Source organism: Salvia miltiorrhiza, chromosome 1, assembly GCF_028751815.1.
Source record: "Salvia miltiorrhiza cultivar Shanhuang (shh) chromosome 1, IMPLAD_Smil_shh, whole genome shotgun sequence".
Lineage (NCBI taxonomy): Eukaryota > Viridiplantae > Streptophyta > Magnoliopsida > Lamiales > Lamiaceae > Salvia > Salvia miltiorrhiza.
The window spans coordinates 47,536,635-47,548,902 of record NC_080387.1 but is presented as its reverse complement, the minus strand read 5'-3'; the positions used below and the strand labels follow the sequence as shown (position 1 = coordinate 47,548,902).

Here is a 12,268-nt window from a genome sequence, read left to right as displayed (position 1 = left end):
ATCTCCAGAAGGTCGACCATCATCAGCGAAAAGAGACGTAAAGTGGTCAATAATATGATTCTCAATAATAGTGGCATCATAAGTCTCTCTACCATCAATCTTGAGGCGAGTGAAAGGCGCATTCCGTTTCTTGAACTTGGTCAAACGGTGAAAAAACTCAGTATTCCTGTCTCCATCCCGAAGCCAATTCGCACGGCTTTTTTGCTGAAGCAAACAGTTCTTATGTGTCAACGAAACATTTAGCTTTGCGTGAAGACTAACCTCCTCATCAAAGAGATCGTTCGTATATCCAGAAGCAGAAATCTTCCCCTGAGTAGTCTCAAGCTGTTTCATGAGAGAAGAAATGGAGGAATCCACATTGCCAAAAACCTCTTTATTCCAAACCCCAATCTCCTTACGAAGCCTTTTCAATTTCAACATAACACATAAAATCGGGCAGCGTGTGCTGACAGTCTCCCTCCAAGATGTCGCCACCATCTCCTGAAAGGTCGGATGCAAGGTCCACATATTAAGAAAACGGAAAGGCCTCCGACCAGTAGGGTTTGTCAATTTGCATTGCAACACCAACGGAGAGTGATCCGAAGTGAGGCGAGGCAGGACAGCAATAACCAACGACGACCAGAGATCAGCAAAACCCTGCGAAAACAAAGCACGATCTAAAACAGATTCCACATGGTGTGGTAAAAATCTACGTCCCGACCAAGTGAATCGAAGCCCCTCCGTAGGGGATTCAATAAAGCCAGAGTTATCAATAAAATCACAAAACTCCTCACAAGAACCTCTATGTGGCGAAGCTAAACTCAGACGCTCATGAGCACCTTTCACCGCATTAAAATCGCCCATGAAAACCATATTTCCAGAAACGAAACGAAGAAGATCATGCCAGAGATCACGGCGGTCATTTTGGTCATTCGAACCATGAACAAAAGCAATACGAAAATCATAACTATGCCACAGGCAGTCCACCACAACCACCTGATCAGAAGAGAACAAAACATTAGTAACAACAGAAGAGTGAACAAAAACCCAAATATTCGAACAGCGAGGAGACCGGCAGTTTTGATGCACCGGGACAAGATTCAACGAATGCCAGTAACTCTGTCTAACTTTCCGAAATGCCCGTTTCGGTTCAAGAATGCCCAACACTACCGGGCTAAAAGAATTACAATGCTCCTTCAGCAGACGTTTGGATTCATCCGTTAAACCACGGACATTCCATGCAATAATATTCATCAGAATTAATTTATGTTAGCGGAGGCAGCTCCGCTTCTTTCAACCTCTTCCGCCCAGCTCTCTTTGGCGACGCTCTCCATGGCTAGAGCGCTGTCTCTATTACTTGTATCAATCACAAAAGTACGCGACGTATCCCCCGTGTTACGAAGTCTACTTTTAATGCTTGTGTCCGCTGGCCTGTTTGCTGTGTTCTCCGCTGCCCTAGCAGCTTGGTCCTGTTTGGATGGTCTTCCTCGTCGCTTAGCAGGAGCAACTGTTTCTGGCATGGGCGCTTTAGCTATCGCCAAAATCTGCTCAAGTCTTTGAGCTTTCAAGGCATTATTAACAGCAATATCATCCGTTGTGGAAACGTACTTCCCACTGCTGTCATAGTTCACTTCTTCATCCTCATCCGAAACCTCCTCCGAGATATGTCCATCATTGATCGCAGAAATGTTGACTGGCTGATCAAACACCGAGTTTTTACAAGGTTTTAGACACTCGGCCAACCTATCAGGGCCGTAGTGTTCAGCAGAATTGGAATCATCCAAAGATTTACCCCTAGAAAGAGGTACCCGCCGCTGCTGCTCCGGTTCTTCAAGCAATTCAGTGCCTTCGTTATCCAACAGGGCAAAACTGTTGTTCGACGCCGAAACCGGCAAGCTTAACTGTTTATGGTGATCATTTTTCTGAAGTGAGTAACATCCCGGGTCCAAACGAGCTGGGGAAACCTGTATGTCGCTTCTCGAACCCACCTCAACCGGCCTATCTCCCTTGGCTGTCTCCTGCTCATGTTCTCTCTCGTCTCTAGCATCACCAGAGATAGGTTGCCACTGTTTCCCATTTTTAACCAAAGGCATTTGACTTCTATCTTTAACATCCTCTTCCACAACCGTCTTCTTAACAGAGATTTTCCGACACTTTTCGGTGGGATGTCCTGTAAGTTTACATTTTGAGCAATAGAAAGGTAAATTCTCATACGTGAATTCAACATAGAACGAAAAAGAATCGTTATCAATTAAGAGAGTAGTAGGAAAGGATTTGGACATATCTAACTCAATAAGAAGGCGCGCGAACTGCCCAAAATCATGACGGACCGAGGCTCCGTCAATTTTAATAGGATGACCAATGTACCGCCCAATCCCGGCTAGAATCTCAGGATGCCAATACTCAATTGGCAAATAATGTATCCTCACCCATACATTCGCCATGGAAGAATTCTCTTTAAATGGATCAAAGTGTTTGGACCATTCTCTAAGACGTACATGACCACAAGATAATTCCCAGACCGGCTTGGCTTTAGCACGAGTTTTGTCTTCAGGAGTCCGGAAAACCAGCGTATAATACCCTTTCCCAAGAGGAATAAGTTGCCACTCAGATTCTAATTTCCAAATTTTGTGAAGTTCTTCCTTGAGAAGCAATGCAGGTTGAGGTTTGTCTCCTTTACGAAGGAAAAGACGACCAATAATAGCATGAGAGAATTCCTTACTGACTTCTTGCGCATATAGGTGCTGTGGAATTTTTAAGGAGAACTGTTCTCCCTCTTTGGTGGGACGTAATGAGTGAAACCGATGAGCAGCTAGGTCGGGACGTCTCGGTGGCCTGTTCATCGTGATATCAGCATACGATTTGGATTTGGGCATGTTATCAGCCCCCACATCCGAATCATTAGGGTTTGAGATAGCTGTGGCGTTGGGTATAGCAACTTCTCGTTCCTCCACAAAAGCAGAATCTGCTCCGTTACCGCCAGCCAAGCCCGCACCAGTCTTTGTGTAGTCATTCATCGGGGAATTATTGCAGGCAAAATTGTTCGAAACTATTGGGAGATTCAGACCTCCCGGAGAAGTCATGTGGTACCAAAAAACTCCTGCAGCAAGAGCCAGAAAAGCAAACAGACAGCAGCTAAACAATGGAGCAACGCATAGCAAAATCAGTCTTTGGTGCTTTTTGTCAAACAGCTGGTGTGCTGTTTTTGGGACCTTGTTTGTGGAGGTTGGAGACGCCAAGGACTAGCCACCAGATCGGTCCACCACGCTGTCGGATCCAGCCACCAGAGTTTGGCCACCAGAAACGCAGCCACCGCCTGTTGGTTGACTGCTGCCAAGGGGACGCCGGTCGCCGGGCTTGTGGATAGCCGGTGCCGCGCAGGCACAGAGGGACTGCCGATGACACCGGTCGCCGGTACGGTGGGGAGAGGCAGCGCCGCGCAGACGAGCTGTGAGCCGCGGTGCAGTCGCGCAGCTGAGATCGGCGAGAGACAGTCGCGCAGCGAGCTCCGAGATCTGGGGCAGGCGGCAGCGCGTCTCAGCGGCTGTCGATGCTCCTCCGGCGCGGTCAACGACCGGTGCAGATCTCTCCTCTCTTTTGCTCTGCTGCAACGGGCCGTAGGTGGGACGACGCCGACTGCTGCTGCTTCTCAACGGAGATCTGCTCACGGAACGCCGGCTGCTGCAACTCCTTTGCTGGTCACGGCGGCTGCTGCTCACGGAACGCCTGCTGCTGCTCACGGAGGAGGTCGGCTGCTGCACCGGAGGCTCTACCTGGTCGAAGCCACCGAGACGTCGGCAACGGAGGTGTGCCGGTCAACGTGAGTTAATTCGCAGGTTTGAAACCCATTTTCACCGAGAGAGAAAAGTCTTCGATTGATGATTCAATCTCAACAGCAGCAAATAAAATCACGTAAAAAAATTAAATAATAAAGACAACTGATCCTAGGGTAGTAATTTCATTAACTAAATCCACGCAATAAATCTATTAATCATATTAACAAATTTAATCCAGTTATGATGAGCGATCACTTAATTAATCAATCACTCTCGTTAGAGCAGCAACGATCGTAGATTAGTAAATTCCCTATCTCTGCTAGGTCTTAAGAAAATCTACTAACTCCCAATAGCTCATAAGAATAGCTCTCTATGATCCACCTATCTCCGCTAGGTCTCAAGGTTAAGATCATATCATACATTCCTGAATCCGCTAAACAGTTATCTCCGCTAGGTCTTAAACCGAATAGCTATACATGCAAATTATTGGCCAGATAATCCACAAGAAATCAAGCATCAGGAATTATGAATCATAAACTGGAAGGTAAATAGGTACTAACAAATAAATCACATGAATCTAATTAACTATTTACAAACCCTAGAATCAGATAAGAAAACTGGCCAGACATATTAAAATAAAACTTAAACATAATTAAAAAGAAAGCAATTGAAAGAACTGAATTAAATAAAATTGAAAGAACGATCTTGAATCTTCAATCCTTACAGAAATCCAATCCAAGCTCTAAAAACTGGAAAACAATATTAATCTAAAGCTATAAAACTGAAAATCTAAAGCTGGGAACCCAACATAGGTCAAAATAAGACCTATTTATAGTACCGGTGTAAAATACAGAGTTTGAGCTCGAAAAGAACTTGAAAAACGCATACAAAACGTAAAAACACAGAGGTGCGGCGGGCTGGCGGCGATCGGACGGCGCTCACCGCGCGGTCGACGCCCTTTCGCTACTGCGCGCGATTTTCTTGTTTCGGTCATAACTTTCTTATCCGAACTCGGATTTGTGATCCATTTGCTCTCACGAACTCGTATCGAGACGATCTACAACTATTATTTCAGAAAAGTTTTTCAAGTTCGAACTCAATAATCCTGCAATTTCCTTCAAAGTTCAAGTAAGAATAATGTTTTACAAGATAAAACAATTTAAGCATAAACCAATCATCCAACACTCAATTTCCTATAAAATTGACATCATATGAACACTAAAAACTATGGAAACATGAGTGTTATCAATCATATCAAAATAATTAAAGAAATAATTTATATATAAACTATTTCATATGCTATAGTAATAAAAACAACATAAAATAATTATAAATGATGACATAAAATAATTTCCGTCGAATTTCGACGGGTTAGACGCTAGTCTCTTTTTTAAAATGGAACGTTTAATTTTCTATTTTCAAACAAAGGATTATTGAGAAAATACTATATGCAATTTTAAAATTTATTTAATAATCAATTAATTGGATGAGAATTTGAGAAAGTAGCGTATTAATGTAATTGTAATTTATAATTTAAAAAATAATTTAATATTCAATTAGTTAGATGAGACATGGAGTTAGTGTTTCTTAATATAAAGTGTATAATATATAATACACCATCATTTTTATAATAATTATATAATGTCATATTACTAATTTTTTAATATAAAATAAATAAAAATACATAATTTGAAAATTTAAAATATACTAAGATTTAAGAAAAAAAATGGAAATTATTTGTGTTTGAAATATAGGTTTTAGTTTCAATGAAAGCCCAAATATTGAAAAATAAAAATAAAAATTCTTTACTTTAATAGATATTGCAAACACAAGCCCGTATCGATACGGGCATGAAAGCCCAAGTTTTATGAATTGCAGAATGTGCTGCTAACAGCTAACCCTCTTAAACCCTAACACTAGAAGGAATCAAAGAAAATCCCCAATTTTGGTGTAGAAAATTGATTCAATTTGAGAAATGGAGCTCGATGCCAAGAGTAATGGTAGAAAAGTGAAATCAGAAAGCAAGAATTCTTCGGAGGTTTTCGCTTCCTGTTCATTCTCCAGTCTCGGCCTCCACCCCGCGTTATGCGACCAACTCAAAGGTAATATTCATGCTTATGCATTTATTCATTCCAATAAGTTGCTTAAAACATGTGTCGAGTGGAATTCTTATGCGTGTGCTTTGAATGGTTATTAGAGAGGCTGGGGTTCGAGGGCCCGACGCTGGTTCAAGCGCAGGCGATTCCCGTCGTACTATCCGGCCGACACGTGTAGGTTTTTGCGCTTGCCTTCGTCTAATTTTGGTGGTGATTTTGAAAGTTAATCTGATTGATATGTTTTTATTTGTTATTGGAAAAATTAGGCTTGTAAATGCCGCTACCGGCACTGGAAAAACAGTGGCCTATCTGGCTCCAATAATTCATATGCTGCAGAGTTATGATGAAAGAATTGAGCGTGCAGATGGCACTTTTGGTATGGATATTTTTCTGGTTCAATTTGTACGAGTTCTAAGTTTATTTTAAGTGAAGTAGGCTTTTTATACTGTTTTAGGCATTTGTAGGAATTTAGAATGGAATTTTAGATTTTAAAGTTTTGAATTTACTGGAATTAGGAAAGAAAAAAATAAGGCATATAGTATTTAAATTTGTTAAGTTTTGGAACTCTCCCATTACCCTGCCTATTTTATGTGGGGTGGGAATGTTTTAAGCTCTTACTTCCCGGGGCTTGGCCTTAAAGTGTCTTGTGTCTATATTTTATGTGCTTTAGTTGTACAGTGATTCATCCTTGAGGGATTATGCTTGCTTGACTTTGTGCCGGTGCATGTCCTCCATGGAATCCATAGCTTTTATGTCCATTTAAAAGTTTTTCTGATGAATAGCATCTTCAATGTCAGCGTTGGTCCTTGTACCAACGCGCGAATTATGCATGCAGGTATATGAGATTTTGCAGAAGTTGCTACACCGTTTTCATTGGATTGTTCCTGGCTATATCATGGGTGGGGAAAATCGGGGAAAGGAGAAAGCTAGGTTAAGGAAAGGTATGAACTTCTATATTATTACGTTACCATGTTTGGAACGAGATATTTTATATTGACGAGAACTTTGTGCCGGTGATTTTCAATCTGATTGGCATTTCGTTGAATATTTGTTGTCAACATAGTAAGTACGTCATGTATCTGATTGTAGATGAAGAAATCTGCATCAACGGGTGCTTTGTTTACCGCTGAACTCTGTATCTTTTAAAGCACAAAGCTGTGCTAAACATCCTGCTTACCTGATTGCTGTTCCAAGGAACCTACAATGGGCTTTATTTCCTGTGTATAAATATTGATTCATCTTGTTAATTTATCTGGAGTGCTCATCTCCTGAACCACAAAAGTGGGTAGTTAAACATGTCAAGATTGTGCAAAATTTTTCATTACTGTTATTTATTTATTTTTAATCTGAGTTGTTTTCAGGTGTATCTATTCTTGTTGCAACTGCTGGACGTCTATTGGACCACTTGAAGAATACTTCATCTTTTGTGCACAAAAATCTTCGCTGGATAATATTTGATGAAGCTGATAGGTATTGCAGACTTGTCTTGTATTCACACACTTGCTTTATATACTTCTGAAATATCTAATGAGCTTTTACCTGGCAGGATTCTAGAACTAGGGTATGGCAAAGATATCGAAGAGATACTTAATTGTTTGGGCACAGGAAACCTTAAATCTGGCAGCAAGGATATTTCAGCTGTGAATCCTGAAGTTCAGAAGCAGAATTTGCTTTTATCGGCTACATTGAATGATAAAGTAAATCATCTTGCGAATGTTAGTCTTGAAAATCCAGTGATGATTGGTCTTGATGATAATATGTCAGGAAGTAGAACTCGTAATGTTTCTCTTGAATCAAATGGGGTTGATATAGTAAAAGAATCCAAAAAAACCTTAGATGCTTCAAATGAGGAATACAAACTTCCGACTCAGTTAGTACAGAAGTACATTAAAGGTATACATGAAATTCGTAGATTGTTGATCAACAACCTTACCATCTACCACCCTTAGATTCTCACAGTCTATTTCTTGACAGTGCCATGTGGTTCTCGGCTTGTGGTGCTTCTTTCCGTATTGAAGCATCTCTTTGAGATAGGAGCTTCACAAAAGGTGCGTCTATGCTCCATAGTTAAGATCCTTATGCGGAGTTTGATATGCATTCAACCTTATTCTTTGTTTCTTATTGGGTGCTTGGTGGGTGAGTTTGGAGATGAAGGAATGGGAAAGGCATAAAAAATGATGCTAGGTGACAAAGAATGATTTCATGTATAGTGTTTTCATATCTCATTTTGGATGAGGCCTCAGTCCTCAGTGTCTTGGGGGTAACAAGTCGTTCTCAGTAATATCATTATCTCCCCATTTACCATTACCAAGCATGCCCTCTTTAAGAACTGCTGAAAAACATAATTTGTACTTCTGGAGAAAGCTAAATTAAGCATGATCTATTGATGATATTTCATACAATGTACTGTGTTTCCCTACCATGTAGTAAAATCCTTCCCTTGCTGTGTCAATTGTTTTTTTAATCGATTTGGATATTAGGATGTGGAATGTAATCTTCCCTCCTGTCTCTACATTAACTCTATTTGATTTATTTCATCTGTAGCCATATCTTTAATTGTACTTTCTGTTTATAGGTTGTGGTGTTTTTTTCAACTTGTGATGCTGTTGATTTCCATTATTCTCTACTTAGCGAATTTAAATGGACCGCTATGTTACAAACAAAGACAGAAGTTAGTCAGAAATTTTTGGGATGCAAAATGTTGCGGCTGCATGGCAACATGAATCATGAGGATCGTAAAACAACATTCCAGGCATTCAAAACAGATAAATCAGCTCTTCTGTTCTCTACAGATGTTTCTGCTAGAGGCCTGGATTTCCCCAAAGTCAGATGCATTATCCAATATGATTCTCCAGGCGAGGCTACTGAGTATGTTCACAGGTAAACTGTTTCTTTCTTCTGTTTAATCTCAGTTTAAGATTTATGCCTTCATGCTTCAGACATTGACTCAAACTATATTCTATATTATGCTGATAATAAGCTTTTGATTGATACTTTACTAAGTCATTGGATATCTAAGGCTGATTATGTGATAGTATCTAAACAAATTGGTTTCCCATTATAGCGTCTTCAAATTTTGTTGTCAGCCTTTGGCACGCAATTCTTGATGAATTGCCTTTTAATAACATCCGAAAAAGTTGCGTAATCCTATCATAATCATAACTAGTGACCGTGATTTAATTTCTTTGTTTGCTAGTTTTTTATTCATCGGATGTACTTAGTATCTTCTCTTATGATCTGTAGAAGGTGGAATCTGAGTTATTTGACCAGATCTTCTGTTTTGTTAATTGCCTCTTTGTCATTTTGAACTGTAATTGTTTCTATTTAATTTAGTGAATTTCAGACTTACTGATCTTATGCTGTTTTGCCACTCAAATACAGGGTTGGGAGAACTGCCAGGTTGGGCGAGAAGGGGGATTCTTTACTTTTCTTACAACCAACTGAAATAGATTATTTGAAAGATCTGGAAAAACACGGGGTGACGCTGACAGAGTATCCCGTCCTAAAATTACTGAGTAGCTTTCCCATGTTCAGTATGAAGCAGCCAGCCAGCAAGTTTATTTCAATAGAGATGCACCCGTTGTTGCTTGCTTTGCAGAGAGCATTAGAGTCCTATGTTTCAGTGGAGGTATGCTGTTACTCTAGCATTTGATATGTGTATCTTTAAGAACAAAGGTCACATATTTTTGTGCCGTGGATTTTTGCCTATGGAAATTTTGGTTCTATATAATGCATGTGCAAATCGAACCCGACAATGCCTGGTAGTCATCAACTTCATTGTCTGGATATTTCGATTAGTTGATCTTCTATTATATTGTCCTGTTTGTGGTTGCCTGTTATTGTTTCCTGGCATGAAAACACAGAATAATCTGAGCAGCTTGTTGTCCCAAGGGGACATACACTAAAATCCAAGTAGCTTGTTAAATGTAAAATCGAGGCCCCTTTTTGTGATTATGAAGTTTTTGTGTGTTCTTAAAACATTGTGTAGTAGAATGTAGTTAAAATTCTGTCATCCTCAGTGAAGTTTATTTGGGATATAAGTTTCTCTTGTATGTGGAGCCAACCGTAATGAATTGACTTGCTTCATATGTCATATGCTTTGATGGGTGGAGAATTTTGTGCTCAATGCACTTGTCTCTAGGTTCAGAGATCTTTTTCTCATTTGCATGCTCTATTTACCACGAAATTCCAATATAAAAGTGCTTGAGCTGATGCTAACATGACTTTTCTTGTTTGTTATCAGTCGAAGATAAATAAATTAGCCAAGGAGGCATTTTCATCATGGGTTCGTGCATACACTGCCCATCGTGGTGAGCTGAAACAGATCTTTATGGTCAAGAAACTTCATTTGGGGCACGTGGCCAAAAGTTTTGCATTGAAAGATCAGCCTTCGTTGGTCAACAGATCAATCCAGAAACAACTAAAGAAAAGGAAGAGGAATGATAACCGGAACGATAAACAGAAAGTGAAATCAAAGAAGAGGGCTATAAGTAAATCTTGACTTCTCAATGCTGTGGATAGGGAAACCCCTATCTCCCCTTTTGCTCGTCAGTATGTAGGTAAGATGTGCAGTCATCAAGCGGCTCAAAGAGGATGCCATTGAGCCGTGGGTTAAAGTGGCTATGGAGGAGAGACTTCCTCTGAAGCGTAATTCTCTCTGAACGACAACTCCCGATTTGTGCTGATGAAGTCGGCTTCGTGATCCGTCGTATTTTGGGCGAGAATTGCATAATTATATAGGTGAGGATATGAAAATATGCAAGGCTGAGGTCCAAGTTGAAAGGCTCAGCTTGAAGTGGTGGTTCAGAATTCAAAACAAGACATTTTGTCCAGCCGCTACATAGAGACGGTATATGGAAGCTTGACAGCTTACTGGTGTTCGAGGACATGTGCACTAGAATATTTGAATTTTACCTTCTGAAAAAACGCAGCTGATTTTGTAAGTTAGAAAAGAATTTCGTTGAGCTTATAGATGAGCTAAACTTGAGTTTCATGATAATTGGTTTGTTGATTCATTAGCAAACTTGTTAAGTTAGTTGGAGATGACTCTGCTCGGCTCTAAACAATGATGATGATGCATCCATCTTCGAGATGTGGTCTTGTTAGGTGAGGTGCTTTTCAATTCTCACATTACGAGTTGATTAATTCAAAATTTCAGAAAGCAACGTATTCATTGGGGAAATAAATATGCGAAAATGAGTGGAGCAACGCATGGATATAAATTAAATTGCGACAGTGCCGATTGCAATCAGCAAATATATACCCGCAGGGATAAATGTTGTACACCACTGTTGTGGAAAATTATTGCGTTAAACTCAAAGGTCCCGAATCCCTTTAATAGCACTATCAATTAATGCGATAAATAAGCTCAATAAATCAACCAAGCCAAACATTCGGTTCAACAATGACAGTAATAGCATCTATGCATTAATAGCTCCTACCAAATATACATATATATACGGAGAAGTTTCATTTTAAACTTTTAAACCTTTTTTTTTTTTTTTTTTTGCATATAATATATCAAATTAAAGTTCTTACCGTGATCTTCAATTTAAGATACATATTAAACATATTTTCATTAATAGAATAATATGATTTTGGTTCGATTTGTCTTTTGCGAGCACAAGAAAGAAATTGGGTCCGGGTTTGTTAGGATTCAATTTGATTTCGAACAAGTGAAAACTTGATAATTTTACAATCTACTATCAGCAGCCCATAATTTGTGAAGCCCATAAACTCAACAATCTTCGTCTAAAAAATGCCAAAATGGAAATAAAAGAGAGTAACATACACATAGTACTAACTCCTAATATTTTTGATGCATAACATAACTGGAATAATACTGGTCTCACAAGGAAGGGTCCCACATGCGAAACTTTTGAAAACAATATAGATTAAAATATTTGGAAAGGTAATGAGTCAAAATCCAAAACATAGGGTGGCATCCGCGTTGAGGATTTGCAATCCATAAATGGATAATGAGGCCTACATTCGTCCACGTCATGTTCCCCCTGGCCTGGGTTCAAACCATGGGCCCCAACGCGGATGAGATAGTGGGCCTGCTATCCATTAATTTGCAGGCCCATACGCTCGTGATTTGGCCCACGTTACGTCCGATTTGCCTTCCTCCCCTACCTTATCCCTCTATTTTTCCTAATTCCTAAATTCACATTTGTTTTTCTTTAAATGAATCTATACTAGAATACTCTGTGTATATATCTAAATTTTGAAAATTAAATTTTGTATTCTTTATGAAATTCAAATTCGATAACTTAAATTCATTTAACAAGTGATGAATTAATCGTAGATTTTGATGATCTAAAGTATGAAGCTGATTTGTATTTTATATTTTAAAAGAAGTTTTTATGTTAGCACGTGTGTGTATGTATATATATATATGTATATATAATATAGTAC

At 39.4% G+C, this 12,268-nt stretch overlaps 1 protein-coding gene across 2 annotated transcripts; it reads left to right on the top strand.

Annotated features, from left to right (window-relative positions):
• Positions 1–5,591: 5,591 nt before the first annotated feature.
• Positions 5,592–10,874, top strand: LOC130987942 (DEAD-box ATP-dependent RNA helicase 17). Of its 2 annotated transcripts, XM_057911660.1 has the most exons (10): positions 5,592–5,857; positions 5,953–6,025; positions 6,118–6,227; positions 6,649–6,792; positions 7,213–7,321; positions 7,398–7,744; positions 7,826–7,899; positions 8,427–8,731; positions 9,233–9,479; positions 10,095–10,874. In XM_057911660.1, exons 1-10 carry the CDS (start codon positions 5,731–5,733, stop codon positions 10,350–10,352), a joined length of 1,794 nt encoding a protein of 597 aa, XP_057767643.1. In that variant the 5' UTR covers positions 5,592–5,730; the 3' UTR covers positions 10,353–10,874. The 2 variants fall into 2 exon arrangements, with proteins under 2 accessions (XP_057767643.1, XP_057767649.1); XM_057911666.1 differs by lacking the exons at positions 5,592–5,857; positions 5,953–6,025 and having other exon boundaries at positions 6,687–6,792.
• Positions 10,875–12,268: the final 1,394 nt, after the last annotated feature.